The sequence below is a fragment of the Acomys russatus genome, chromosome 8 (assembly GCF_903995435.1).
Source record: "Acomys russatus chromosome 8, mAcoRus1.1, whole genome shotgun sequence".
Classification (NCBI taxonomy): domain Eukaryota; kingdom Metazoa; phylum Chordata; class Mammalia; order Rodentia; family Muridae; genus Acomys; species Acomys russatus.
Genome location: NC_067144.1, coordinates 7,903,931 through 7,918,761, shown reverse-complemented (window position 1 = coordinate 7,918,761; position 14,831 = coordinate 7,903,931). Strand labels below are relative to the sequence as shown.

Below are 14,831 nucleotides of genomic sequence, written 5' to 3'. Positions count from 1 at the left end.
ATTATTACTAAGAAAAACAAGAAAATATTTTCTTTCAAAGACAATGAGGTCTTTGTGTAACTTGAATTTATGTAGCTCAGTCTCTAATCTATTCGGTTTCTTCAAGCTTGTCGTCTTGGACGCCATGTGTGTGGTGGGGCCTGGGAGCTGGACTCTCACCATCCCTTTGCATGCTGTGTGCCTATCTTGCCTGACAGGAGGACTACCCATCCACTCATGGAAAAAGAAACAGGAGTCAAGGAAAAAAAAATAAGAAGATGTATTTAAAAACAGACTTCTCCAGTTGGCATTTTGAAATAGCTAACAATTGTCTCTAACCCTCATCTGGTTTCCTTTGCTCTGGGATCCTCTGAGACTTGACTCCTTGAACCTCGGGCAGCACCAGACGTTAAATCCCCAGAGGGGGAGGTATTAGTTAACCTTCTGCTGGTCACTCTTGCTTGAATGCTTATTCGAAGCGTTCTCAGACCTCTCATTCACGTCATGATGATCATCAGAGAAAAAAGACTAAGCCAAACTTGCATATTGAAAATAATGAAACACACAATAAACCCCTGCAGATAATAAATATCGCCATTCCACCTCTGTCAAAGTCCAATTTCTTCCCTCCTAATAGCCCTGCAGTCCGTTGTATACCTTCTGCACTGGTCCTTGTTTGAGCAGCTGCTTGACCCCTGCGGAGAGAATGACTACATTAACGAAAAGGTGGCTTCCCTAGAGTCTCCAGCCTCACACGTGGGCGTCTCAAGCACACACAGGTGTGCCCACCTGTCTCTTTCTCTCAAGCCCCATCCCCAAGCATTTCCCTACGCCCCAGGAAATGAGGACAGGTAAAACAAGGGACAAAACCCCTCCAGCTAACCTTTCATCCCTTCCTGTCTTCTGTCAGCTCTCACCCCTTTAGCCGTGTTCTTATCATTTAAACGCTTACACCAGGCGCTGGTTTCAAGGCGCACAGAGAAGCTCACCAGAGCTCCGGCTCTCGCACGGCACAGCTCGTCTTCCCTTTCAGTTTGCTTTACCTTCTTCCCTTCCCTGACCCCGCTTTCCCCCCTTCAGAGCCCAGCTCACGCAGCCGTTAGTGACCGCAGCGATGGCGGGACCTCTTATGGCCCTTACTGACAAAGGCCTACGTCCAGGTCTCATGCTCCAAAGGGTTTTGCTATTCTGCTTTCAGATATTCACCCCTGCCCCCCACGTACGAACACGAGCGCGCGCACACCACACCTTCTTTTGCTTCCTCTGTCAGCTGCTCTTTTGGAAAGTCCACATCAAAAGTGATTATCAGAGAGCCCTTGATGTTGTTGTTGTCGAAGTTGGGGAGCCCTTCCCCTTTCTTCCACAGCTTGGCGCCTGGTCTGGTAATCTTATCTCGGGAAATGTGGACCTGGAAAGCAAAAAGGACTGGAGTGGAGCAGGACTGGCACACCCCAAATCTATCAGGGAACTTCTAGTGAGCACTGGTGACAAAGCTAGTGTCCCAGCTCAGCAGAGAAGATAAAGGTGAGGAAAGCCTCAGGCTGACAGGCACAGAGACTTAGGACTATAGCTGCTGCTGCTAGAGGTAGCAGAGAGAGGATAGATAGTGAGAGAGGGCCAGAAAGAAGCTTCTGGGTCCAATGACCAAGTGGCTGAGATGACTCAAAACCTTATGACTGCAAAACGCAAGGCCGGCGTGTTTACCTTGTGACCATCCAAGTGAGTTATGTCCATCTCAAAGCCAACCAGAGCCTCAACTAGGGAGATTGTCACGTTTGTGTACAGATCATCCCCTCTCCTCTCAAATATCCGGTGCCTGAAACAGAAGAAGGTAAAATGATCAGAGTTTAAAGTGCTAGAAAAAGCATCTTGGAGAAAGATGAACACCTTTCTTTCAAAGAGTAATAAGCATTTGACTTGCATCCACACATGGCATTATCTGAGATCACAGAGCTGTGTAAGTCTTATTGAACTTGATTCCCGAGGAGCTTACAATAGCAGAAGTATACAAATGTAAGGAAAACCATCAGTCACTAGGCTATAGACAAGAAAGGATGCTTGGCTGTCTTTTCTGTGCTTTCCCAAGTCTGTTGTGAGACATTCTTTCACAGGAAATGCTGTGTCTTAGTTAGGGTTTCTATTGCTGCAATGAAACCCCATGAACAAATATCAAGTTGGAGGTTCCGTGGGAGGATTTATTTGTCTTACACTTCCAGGTAGCAGTCCAGCATTGAAGAAAGTCAGGACAGGAACTGAAGCAGGGCAGGACGAGGAAAGAGTATAGGAGAGCATGAAGTTCCAAGCAGCCTGGGCTACAGAGTGAGAGTCTATCTCTCAACTCCCCACCCCGCCTTACCCAAGCTGCTAAGGATATTGGGACCAGCAACTGCTTTAGTTTCTCAGGGAAACTGATATGGAGCCAACACATGCAGGAAAACACCATCCAACACAGAGTACAGAAAGGGGGAAGTCTAAGTAGAGGGGGCTATATCTGTACAATCCATTGGGAATGATATATATTTTTAAAAAAAAAATTTATGTATCTGCATGTACACCTGCAGGCCAGAAGAGGGCATTAGATCCTATTATAGATGGTTGTGAGCCGTCATATGGTTGCTGGGAATTGAACTCAAGACCTCCAGAAGAGCAGACAGTGCTCTTAACCTGAGCCATCTCTCCAGCCCCCAGGAACACAGACCTATCACTGGTTTCCAACTAGTTAATACGAGACAATAATAAATAAGAAGGCCTGCGTCCTTGGCAAAATTGCTGTTTAAGCAGCACTCCATACTGGAGAGAAGCCAGTAGGAGAATTTGCATATTAACGTGACTGTGCGTCCTTTTTATGGAAAACAGCTGCAGCACTCCTTGATCCCTGTTGCAGACTGCCTCTCACAGCTCTTTTCTCTTCTCGTTTGGAGACAATATATCATGTATCCTAGGCTGGATGACTTTGAGCTCCTACCTGGTCTGCCTGTCTCTACCACATGGAAGGCATTACAGGCCCGTGCCATTCAGCTGGGCTTATACAGTGCCAGGGCCCAAACCCACAGCTCTGTGCATGTGAGGCAAGCTCTGCCAACGCCCAGTTCTCCTTTCAATTCTTACTGAGTCTTTCCTTTCAGCATCTTTTGAATTTTTAAGTCCTAGGTAAATAACTAACTAGGGCTCAAGGCCAGGACCTAACCTCCTATTTGCACTATTACTGCAGAGTTAGAAACAATTTCTTATGGCATTGTGGGCATGAAACAGAAGAAAAAGTGTAGATGCATTATCTCCGTCATCGTCCATGTGGAAAGCAGGGCTGAGAGGTGCCTCCCCTCAGCTGAAACTTACTTGACAACTTTGATCCGGAACCGTAAGTCTCCGGGCTCTCCATCCACGTGAGGTTCACCTGGTTAGAGTAGTCCAAAGAAGACCAGGAGTTACACAAGCTGAACACAGATCTATGTGGGACTTCAAGTAATCTCTAAATCTGCTGCCTCAGGCACTGCCTCCATCAGGTCTGCCTGGGAAAGCAGTCTCTCCACTCCCCCTACAAACAACGTAGCCATTAAGTATGGGGGGAAGGTGGAAGTGAGTTACGACAATAAACACCAGCATCTCACCTTCTCCAATGAAGGGGTACTCCATGCCATCTCTCACCCCGGGCTCTATTTCTACTTCTAGTGTTCGTTCTTCATTCACTAGTCTGAGCAAAAAGGGAATTAGAAAGGGAAAAGAAAGACAGTAACAAGCCCCTAGATCCAATCAGCTTTGCTACTGTGCTCCCCGAGAGCTTTTTCTTGGACAGCTACACTGTACTGTAGCTTCCAGGTATCAACACCCAGAATGGCGGGACCGCGCATCACACGGACATCAACATTTGCTCTCACGGTCAGAGCTGGAGGGAAACAAATGTCTGCCACACTCAGCTCAGAGATGCAGGGCACTGCCTAGCAGCTTACAGACATGCACTGCTCTCTCCTTTGGTGAAATGTGGTGGGGGAGGGGACAGTTAGGTATAGACAATCAGAGCATTTATGTGTTCCTCAAGAGACCCACAGAGGGCCTTCTACTTACTTGACATTGGGGCACTCATCACACACCACCTCCTGGGTCATTTGGAAGCGCCCAGGGCCCAGCTGTGTGGTTCGCATCTCCTGCCGACAGTTACATTTCCGTTTGCCAGGTGCCTGCCTGGCTACAGGTTTGTTTCTAACTACCTGAGAACACATAAAAGAGCCGTTAGTTTCCTTGGGGGAGCAATGTTCTTCATGCATGTCTTCTCTGTCAGCTATCCCTCACAGAAAGTGTATGTCCACAGAACTCTGGGGGTACAATCAATCCCCACACAAGAATGACGAAAACCTATACTTGTGTGACTCTAATCTCAACCCCAGGCTGTAGGAGTAGGGAGAGGGGAATAAGAGTCTCCAAAACAAAGTATTAGTACCAGCATTTCCAAGACACACCTAGGGCTCCTGGGTTAAAGCAGTTCATAGGATTGCTATGTTATTAAGAAGTCTTGAGCTGTGTAAAGCATTACCCCCAATCGCAAAGAACAGTTACAGCGGCCAATAGCTGCTGTGTAGCTATCAGTCAGTTCTATGAGCAATCTCCCCAAAGCACGTCTTTCTGTTTTAGGCAGTCCAAGGCTAATCTCCAGTGCTGTGACCACTCAGACACTGACATATAAGGAGAGGTGACAGTCATCCCTACGTTAACTGATTGTTTGCAAACACCCAACCCATCTTAGTACATGAAATTCTCTCTCTCACACACACACACACACACACACACACACACACACACACACACACACACACACACTTTCTCCTCAGTTACCTAGTGAGCATGTGGCCAGCCTGTGCTATGTGATACCTCATCCCCAAAAACCAAAACCAAAAGGCACATATTTTGGGGCTGGAGAGGGCTCAGTGGATAAGAGCACACCTTGCTCTTATGCAGCATTCAGTTCGATTTCCATTATCTACAGCTGATGCCTGGGACACCTGTGCTTGTGTGCAAACATACCCATGCAGACATGCACAAAATTAAAAATAAAATAAACGTTAAAGGAAAAACAAACAAACAAACAAACCCCCATTCTTGTATTTGTGTAATGCCATGGCATTATGCGCATGTTGAAGTGCCACAAATGTTTGGAGAAAACTCCCCGACATATCTACATATAAAGGAAACAACCTTTAGCCATGCACACACCATCTAACCACAGCTCTGTGGGCAGCGCTTAGTCTTCTCATGTACAGGTGAGGCACCAGCAGCACATATGGTTAAACAAGAAGACCAGGTTTGAAAGTATGCAGTCTAGCCGCAAAGTCCACTCCAAATGTTAAAGAAAGACCACCTCGGGTTAAAGGTGGCAAACTTCTACTAGACAGCACAGAGCAGCTTCTCACCTTAGAGCAGATTTTTAAAACGTAATACTCCAAAAGTAACAATTAAAGGCCAGATTTTTTTTTCACATTAACTAAAATCTTAAATATCATGTCAAAACAATTTGTATTATAAATGGGCAGACACACATCTGTATTATGGCTAACAAAAACTTGGTAGCAAAAATGGAGCAGGCTTACAAACCAACAAGGGAAAGACAAAGCAGGGCACACGGCCAAGGAGCACTTCACACGAGGGAACAAAGCAGGCCCATGGAAGAGATGCTCATCCTAGCTGCTAATTAAGGGGCATAAACCAAGACCACAGCGAGGGAGTAGGGGATATGTCATATGGGCAGAGTACCTGCCTAGCATAGGTGAAGCCTTAGGTTCAACTCCCACAACCGCACAGCTGGGGACTGGGGAGCAGAGCGGGGGAGCCCCATACACTGCCGTGGTATGTGGAATCTTGGCTTGGACAATTTCAAACATACCACTGCATTTCCATGTAAAGCGTGAACATGTGTTGCCCTACTGCTGATCATGTTTAAGAACATGCACAGGAATGTTTCTGTATAGGACTCTTTGGGAGTTAAAAGAAGACAAACCAAAAAACCCTATTGATGGCCACAGTAAGGTTTCAGTCAGCAGACTGACAGCTGTAAGCAACAAGGATGATTCAGAGACAAAATCTGTCTCAGAAGATAATGACATGCCAGTTTTACAAACTTAAAGACGATAAAAAACACAGTTTAGGATCATATACTGTAATAATCAGAATAGCAATGATACAGTTACCTCTGCAGCGAGGCAGGGACTGGCATACGGAGGCAGCACAGAGGCAGGTAGAGGCCTGGCACTGCTTCACTGAGGTCACAGACCAGGTAGTGAGTTCAGTTTGTGACTGTTATGAACAACGGATTCGGACTAATTCAACTGTGCATCGGTCACTCTCTTGTGGCCTCTTAAAGACAGAAAGGACACTAACACCTGACCTATGGCCAACAGCACAAGCTCTACCCGTCAGTATGAGTGGGTCCACTGTGTGAACTTACTTCCACAAAATTTCCTGAGTATACTTCTTCCAAAGTGACTTCTAGGTCTACGATAATATCACTTCCTCTTGGAATATTTCTGTCCTGCTGACGAGGAGTTCCTCCAAACATGAAGCCAAAATCTCCAAAGAAGCTGCAGATACATGGAAATTCATCAGGAGAAGGAACTCAAATCCTATGTCCCACTATATAAAACAAACATTTTTAATGTAATGGAGTAAAGTACCATAAAAATTTTAATTTACATAGCACCAGGTTGATGCCCACTACTAAAAATATGTACTTTTTAATATAGTATGTTCCATACGTAACAGCACATGAATGAATTCACAGTAGGCCAATGGATTTGATCTTGGAGTCAATGAAATAATCCATTCCAATACTGAGCAAAATCCAAGTAGGACAGACATATTGAAAAAGGGTAATATATATATAAAATCCTGTGCGTTTTGAATTTTTTAGTTAGTTTAAGGAATTTCTTTCTTTCTTTCTTTCTTTTTTTTAAAAGACAGGATTTCTTTGTATAACAGACCTCGCTGTCCTGGACTCCCTTCGTAGATCATGGTGGCCTTGAACTCATAGAGCTCTGCCAGCCTCTGCCTGAGAATAAAGGTGTGTACAGCATGCCTAGCCTAACTTATGAGTGCAGAGTCAACGTTTTTCTGCTTACAATTACACAGTGGAATTCTGGATTGCTCTCCTAGTACAAGACGCGACGATGTTGACAAGGAGGGGTTCAAAGTGCGGAGAGTATTTGTTAGCATTCCAGCTATCCTAAATCCCCAGAAAGGCAAGTGCCATAGGAGATCAAGAGACTCCATGAATTCCTCATGTGATGGTGACCATTACAGCCACCCCTCTCTTGCCCACACAACAGAACACCGGCAACTCTGCCCTCTGCTTCGAAGAATAATTCATTTAGTGTCCAAGTGGTCCAGTCTCAGAATGCAGAATTTTGCAAATGGGCAAGTTACTTACTGTGAAAAAATGTCCCCATGGGAGCTCTGATGACCATCTTTCAAGCCTTCTTCACCGTAAGTATCATACTGTTTCCGTTTTTCACTATCTGACAGGACCTAGAGATAAATGCCATACTGTGATGGTCAGTTAAAGTTCATTTATGTTAGAGCTCCTTTCTACTCTGACCCCACGTTTCTAAAGCTTTTCAGAGAGCGTGATTTTTTTTTTTTTTTTTTTTTTTTGGTTTTTCGAGACAGGGTTTCTGTGTAGCCTTGGCCATCCTGGACTCACTTTGTTGACCAGGCTGGCCTTGAACTCACAGCAATCCGCCTGCCTCTGCCTCCCGAGTGCTGGGATTAAAGGCGTGCGCCACCACGCCCGGCTCGAGAGCGTGATTTTTATTAGGCCATAAAGAGTATTTAAAGTTGGTATCTTTTTTTGCTTTGGATTTTTGAGATAAGGGCTTGCTACGTGGCTCAGGTGGTCTTACACTCAAACTCATGTGCTTCTTGCCTTTGCCTCCTGAGTAGGATTCCAGGAACGCAGCACCATGCCTGGCAAGCTGTTTTAGCAGACTGAATTCTCTGCTGCACAGCCTATTCCACATTGCCTAACACATGCTTTTAACTTGAAGTTATCATATCTGATCGGGTACTTTAAAAACTGTACTTAAGCAACTGACCGTGAAGGTCAAGAGGGTACCAGAAAAGTGGGAGATGGACTGCTCAGGGTAATTTTCTAGGTAATTTAATTGCAGGGCTCATTCTGAAAACTCTGTGCTAAACTGTAACCTAGCATAGAACTATGACAGATTAGCTAAATTAGTAGTCGTAAAAACAGTTGCCTCAAACCGGGCATGGTGACGCCACCTTTAATCCCAGTACTTGGGAGGCAGAGGCAGATGGATTGCTGTGAGTCCAGGGCAGCCAAGGCTAACACAGACAGACCCTGTCTCGAAAAACCAAAAAACAAAACCAAAAATTGCCAGTTGCCTCAGCCAGGCGTGGTGGTGCACGTCTTTAATCCCAGCACTCGGGAGGCAGAGGCAGGTGGATCTTTATGAGTCCAGGACAGCCCAGGCTACATAGAGAAACCCTGTCTCAGAAAAACAAACAAACAAAAACAAAACAACTGCTTCTACCCTGCCCCTGTAACACACACTACATGTTAGAAGATTGGCATTGGGTGCTCTGGCCATACATGTACACAGGTGCTTTTCAGCATACTTGGCCTACTTTAAGGAGGGGTAGGGGAGCAGATAGTTGATTACTGGACTAATATGCTAACAGTAACTGATCTTACCTCAGTAGAGGGGGGAAAACCCTTTTGTTTGCTAAAGAGCCTTTGTACTGTATTAATATTCTGATTTGTGCAAACTAATTTACCTGGGAGAAAGGCAAACAGGCTTGAAAGATACAAAGGAAAAAGAAAATCTACAACAACGCCACAAAGGGAGTTAGGGTCAAATAAACTTCAGTTTCACAGGCCCATATCATTGATAAAGAATGTTGTAGATTCATTAATAAGAATAACACATGAAGTCAGGCATGTGAGGCCAGCCTGGCCTCTACACACTGAGTTCCAGGACAGCCAGAGATACATAGTGAGATCTGGAGAGAGAGGGGGGCCGGGCAGGGAGGAGAGAAGCACATGTGCACTGTAAGCATCGGGGAAAAGGGGGAAGCAGCTTCCCTAGAGAGTATTTTGGAGTTCTGGGTTCCTAGCGAACAATGATACTATTGATGGGAGACAGTATAAAATATAAAATCTGTATCTCACAAAATATAAAATGTTATGGGTCATTTTAGGGGCCACCAACCCACTCAGATTCCCACATGGTCCCAGGTTAAGCATTTCTGTCAGAGGGGTTAGCACGGTGCTTCCGCCATTAAGAACACTTGCTGCTCTTGCAGAGGACCTGAGTTTGGTTCCTAGCACCCACACTAGGCAGCTCACCATCACCTGGAACTCCAGGTGAAGGAGACCTGATATCTCTTCTAGCATCTGTGGGCACCCACACATACCAGGCACCCACACATACCAGGCACCCACACATACCAGGCACCCACACATATACACATAAATAAAAACATTTTTTTTTTTTTTTTGAGATGGGGTTTCTCTGTGTAGCTTTGACTGTCCTGGACTCCTTTTGTAGACTAGACCGGTCTTGAACTCAGAAACCCACCTGCCTTTGTCTCCCCAAATGCTGGGATTAAAGGCAAGTGCCACCATGCCGAGCTTAAAAACAAATCTTTAAAAAAAAAGCAGGAAGTGGAACCCATGGATAATGACTGTACAACCTGGTAACACATGCTATTTTGATTTTTATATACCATCTATTTTTTGACAGGAATGACCTGAAAGAGGTTCCTCGGGGCCTGGTCTTTCCAAATCCACAGGTTTTGTTGCTGGCTTTGTTTCCATGACTCACCTCATAAGCAGCACCCAGATCCTGGAATTTCTCCTGAGCTTGGGGGTCATCGGGGTTCCGGTCAGGGTGAAGCTGTAGGGCCAGTTTCCTGTAGGCCTTTTTAATGTCCTTTATGGAGGCACTTCGCGGCACCCCCAAGATCTTATAGAAATCTCGCCTGCGAGGAAGGAGAGGTAAGACTTCATTAAAGAGTTCTGCACTACATTTTTCATTTACTTTTTCCTTTGTATGGACGTAATGTCCTTTGGTCATTTTCACCAGGCTCCCTCACTCCCCTGGATACCTTCCTTCTTCCCAGTAAGGCCCCCTTTCTTCTCCCTTATATTTTGTTTGTGACCTATTGAGTTTTACTAGAGAGACTTACATGAGTGTGGGCAGGGAGGTATTTAGTGGAGCCTGGAAACTTAACAGTGGCTACATCCCTAAAGAAAAATTATTCCCTCTTACCCAGCAACCATTAGCTGTCAACAGCTCTTCCCTCAGGGAAGGATGGATGAATCATGGTTTTGCTTTGTTTTGAACTCATGTATTTGTCTGAGCCATCTCTTTAGCTCCCTATTACATTAAAAACAAATAAACAAACAACCAACCATAACAAAAAACCAATCCTGTGTATGTGTGTGTGCATGTCTGTCTGTCTGTCTACCACATGCAGGTACTTGTAGGGGTGGAAGAAGACCTTGGCAGTTGTGAGCTGCAAGAGCAGCAAGTGCCCTTACCCGCTGAGCCATCTCTCCAGCCTCACCCCAGTGACTTTTGACTGTTCCTGAAGGTCAAATAATTTCAAAAGAGAGTTATCTTTATTCACAAGGATTATGTCACATAAATGCCTTAAAGGTAGCCCTTTTGGAACATTAAAGATAGACTGATTTAAGGAGCTAAGGGATAAGCAAAGTCCGAATAACAACCCTGAAGGAAGAATAGCACTCATCTTCATGTAAGGACTATGGTGTATTTTACTAAATGAGAGAAAATAGATTTCATAATTCATTGCCAGTAATTTGCTGAGATCTAGACTTTATGATAGACGGTGTCTGAAGTCCACACGCAGGAGCCTCTATATCCTGGTCGCTGAGAATATGCATATGATATAAACTGGGACACAGAACACTGCCAGGGGACTCTGCTGGAATCAGCCATAAAAGGGCTCTTTGTAAGAAGTGTTAATGGAAAGCTAGAGTAAAACTGTAAAGACACTGCAGGCAAGGGCCATAGCCGGCTCACTGAAGAGACCAGTAAAAACCTGCTGAGGGAGGTGGACACATAAGAATGTGCACAACGCCTCCTCCTTTTGCCAGAATTTTAGCCACTAGAATTTATTCTGAAAACATTATCTTAATAAGAGGGCGGGGGAATGTCACACAATAGATACTAACATAGGACGGATAGTAATTTAAAGATGTAATGGGGGAAATGAATTGGGGAACCAAGACATAAGACAGAATGTTAAAAAGATGTTTTATGGTCTGGCATGTGGCTCATTTATTACAGTGCCTGCCTCAAATTCATGGAGTCCTCAAGCCACGATGGCACATGCCTAGAATCCAGCACTTAGGAGGCTGCGGTTATTTTATAAACCCGTAGTCATGCTTTTTTTGAAAAGCCCAACTCAACTATATAATTTTCTTTTTTCAACCCAGTGTTTCCCTGTAGCCCTGCCTGCCCTGGAACTCACTCTGTAGATCAGGCTGGCCTCAGAGATCCACTTGCTTCTGCTTCCCAAGAGCTGGGAGTGGAGGTGTAGATCACTGGGCTTGTCACCCACAGGAAGTCCCCATCTCATCTATAAAGTCTTGACGTTTCATGAGAAAGGAACCAGTCATTTAATAATGAAAAAGCTAACTAGAAGGCGAGGCTCACTTAAGTAATGTTCTTAAGACTATGCTCCTGGAGAGTGGTAGGTCAAACAGAACTAAGGATGGAAAGACACTATTTTGTAAGCTAATTCAAAAAAAAAATATACCTCCCCATCCCAATGACTTTAAAGTGCTTATTACAGAGGAGCTGAGTTCAGTTTTCAGCACCCATGTTGTGTGACTTGCATCCACCTATAACTCTTGCTCCAGGAAGTTCAACACTCCTTTCTTGCTTCCATGGGCACCTGTACTTACACGTTTATACCTACACATAGACACACATATGAATGTACTGAAAAATAAAATCTTAGGGAGAGACAGATGGCTATACAAACACAGAGAGACAGAGGATTCTGAACATAGCACCTACATGAGTGGCCAATGCTTCCCTCAGAAAATCTCAGGGTCAGCTGTGGGACACCTCCTTATGAGTTCTAAGTCAAGGTGGCTCCTAAAACAATAAAGGTTATTCTTATCACTACTGGTTGCCCATTGTAAGTAGAGAGAGGGAAGACCCTATTGCTGATGACACACACACTCTGGTCACAGGGCATAGAGAAACCAAACTGGTGGTGATAGGACAACTTCCTCCCTCCTGGCCAGCTTTTGCAGTGCTGTGAAAGTGTTGTGCAGGCTACGTGGGAAGAAAAGTCACACATGCTGTACCATAGTGGCACCAAGACTACGGGGTTAGCCTACTGCTTTCTGACTGGGTTTGAAGTCTGCTCCACAGGAGGGAATTCATATCCGGTACTGTGAGTCTGTCTGAAAGCCCATGGCTGGGGAGATCTGTGAGAGGGAGGAAACTTATTACGGTTGTTCTGTTAAACAGACATGTTGCCAAACCGCCTTGTAAATATTTAGGCCATATCCATAAATTCATGGCCTGGCATGCTACAGCTTGGGCAGAGGGGTTTCTTTCTGCAGGGGACGGTAGTTAATGCATTAGCATAACTGTCCAAAATGAGACTACCCAAGTGACTGTTGAGTGGTCAGTCTTAAACGGAACAAGTATTTCAACCTTCTACCCCTTCCCCCCACTCCCCAGTGTTCAGGGAAAGGAGGAACAGAAGAAATGGAAATGGAGAGGATGAGAAGAGCATCGTAAAATCTTGTCTTCTGAAAGTGGCACCCATGTATGGTTGCCCGATCATGACCGTACACAACCGTCACACAAGCAAGCCAATACAGCTAGTCAGCATCCATCCAGCAGGCAGCACTACCTAACTAGACTCAAGTTACGTGAAGGTGGTAAGGGAACACACTGGGGTGTGCCCAGGGGAAGTACGGGGGTGCATATGTGGGTGTGGTAGGCATAATTACGTTGTGATTGTATGAAATTATCAGAGAGTAAATCAAAGCCTTAAGATGGAAAAGGTTAAATGACAGCTCGGAAAATTACAAGATAAAAATGGCTGATATAGGTCAGTGTCAACATTATACTCCCCAGAGGCCACTTTACGAGTGACTTAAGTTTAAGGCTATAATATTTAAAAACAAACAAACAAACAAACAAACTAGTATTTGCCAGGACAGGTAACTCATGCCTGCAATCCCAGCACCTGGGAAGTGGAGGCTGAGGGACTGTGAAAGAGTTCAAGGTCACCCTCAGCTACAAATTGAGTTGGAGACCAGCATCCCTCAACTCCCAACTCTAAAATTTCCTGTTGATGTTTTATTAAACATCTTGAGTACTCATGGCTCAAACTAAGAAAAAAAAAAAGCTTATGTAAGAAACTTCTAGGAATTTAAAATATTTCAGAAGGGGAAAAAAAAAGACAAAATTTAGGCATATATGCAAAGAGCAAAAACTGTAAAGAAAACAACTTTAAAAGCTATGCGAACCTATAAATTGTCAGGATCTGCTATCTACTACGTTTGGGTGTGCTTTTACGTTTGTGGTTACTTATTTATTTGCGATAGGGTGTGATATAGGCCAGGCAAACCTGGAACTTACTCTGTAGCTGAAGATGACCTTGAATTCTGAACCACCTGTTTCCACTCGCCAAAAGCTGGGATTCAGGGTGCAGGCACCAGCCTGACATACCATATCCCGAGACATCGTAACTATAGGGCCATGCATTATTACTAAGTCTGCTCTTTCTCCCTAAAGGGAGGCACAATGTTATCCACGATTTAGAGAATTCATATAGCTCCATAAGGTTGCATGATTCATAAGACTCTCAGTTTTTATCGCATGTTAGCCCTTGCGACTCATACCACCCAGTTCAAGAAGGAACTATCGAGAGATAGTGAGGCAAGATGACAGCTCGCTAGCTCAGGAAGGCGGGAAGTAGGAGGGCTCTCCAAAGGGTCCTGTTACTGTCTCAAGCCAATTTTCTTCATCTGAGTTTGGCTTCCTTACCTGAGCTCCTCGTTTGACTTGGCATCACGTCCCCACTCACTCTTAGTGCCAGCCCCTCAAAGGCTTGTGGAAAGCTAGGTCACCCACCATCCGTCCCACTCTGGAACTCAGCAGGTAGGTCAAAGACGTGGCCGTAACCTCAACCCCAGCTTGGTACTTCATTTCCATCAGAAGTCCCATTCCTCAGACTTCCGTGTCCCCACTTCTGTTCACAGTTACTTAACTCTTTCCGAGTGCCCAGATTGGGCACTGCGACCAACTCCTGCTCTTTGGGGGGGGGGGGGCGGGGAAGATCTGGCCCCTGCACGGCCAGCCTGGCCCACAGTACCCCTCCGTCCCTGGGCCCGGCAGTGCCTCTCGCTCACTGCCCCCTCCTCGATGCCACCCGCGTCCTTCTCAGCAAAGATCGCCCCTCGGGCCCGGTACCCGCGCGGGAGCCCCTTCCTCACCCGGCGAGCACAGTCCCGATGAGGTACAGCAGCAACAGGCAGAAGGTGCTCAGGTTCTGCGGGGCCATGGTGTGGCCTGGTCCCACACGCTCAGCCTCTCCTGCCGCCGCGTCGGCTGATCAGCCCTTCCGGCCCAGAGAGGCCGCCTCACGCCCGGGTCTCCTGCCGGGCCGCGGAGACAGCTAGCGCGCCCCCTCCTCAGCTGCCACTTTCCGGGAGCCCCAGAGCCGGCGAGCAGCCAGGCGTGGGCCAATCGTCGCCCGGGACATCACACGCGGCCGCCACTCCGCAGCCAATCAGCGCGGTACACTTCACCTCCGTGGCGGCGCAGGTAGCCAATCCGATAGCGGAGCTG

General features: G+C 45.9%; 1 protein-coding gene across 1 annotated transcript; it reads right to left on the bottom strand.

Annotated features, from left to right (window-relative positions):
• Positions 1-235: 235 nt before the first annotated feature.
• On the bottom strand, positions 236-14,729 carry Dnajb11 (DnaJ heat shock protein family (Hsp40) member B11). Its single transcript, XM_051150767.1, has 10 exons — positions 14,477-14,729; positions 9,807-9,963; positions 7,391-7,488; positions 6,413-6,545; positions 4,042-4,184; positions 3,588-3,670; positions 3,316-3,373; positions 1,684-1,795; positions 1,228-1,387; positions 236-674 (listed from the first exon to the last, which is right to left on the bottom strand). The coding sequence occupies exons 1-10, from the start codon at positions 14,542-14,544 to the stop codon at positions 610-612; spliced, it is 1,077 nt and encodes a 358-aa protein (XP_051006724.1). The 5' UTR covers positions 14,545-14,729; the 3' UTR covers positions 236-609.
• Positions 14,730-14,831: the final 102 nt, after the last annotated feature.

Excerpts from the sequence above, each read along its gene's own strand:
- Dnajb11 (XM_051150767.1), bottom strand. The coding sequence starts at position 14,544 with ATGGCCCCGCAGAACCTGAGCACCTTCTGCCTGTTGCTGCTGTACCTC. Across the intron at positions 6,546-7,390 it reads CATGGGGACATTTTTTCACA|CTTCTTTGGAGATTTTGGCT; the intron begins GTAAGTAACTTG and ends ATGTATCTGCAG. Across the intron at positions 4,185-6,412 it reads ACTCAGGAAATTTTGTGGAA|GTAGTTAGAAACAAACCTGT; the intron begins GTAAGTTCACAC and ends ATGTGTTCTCAG.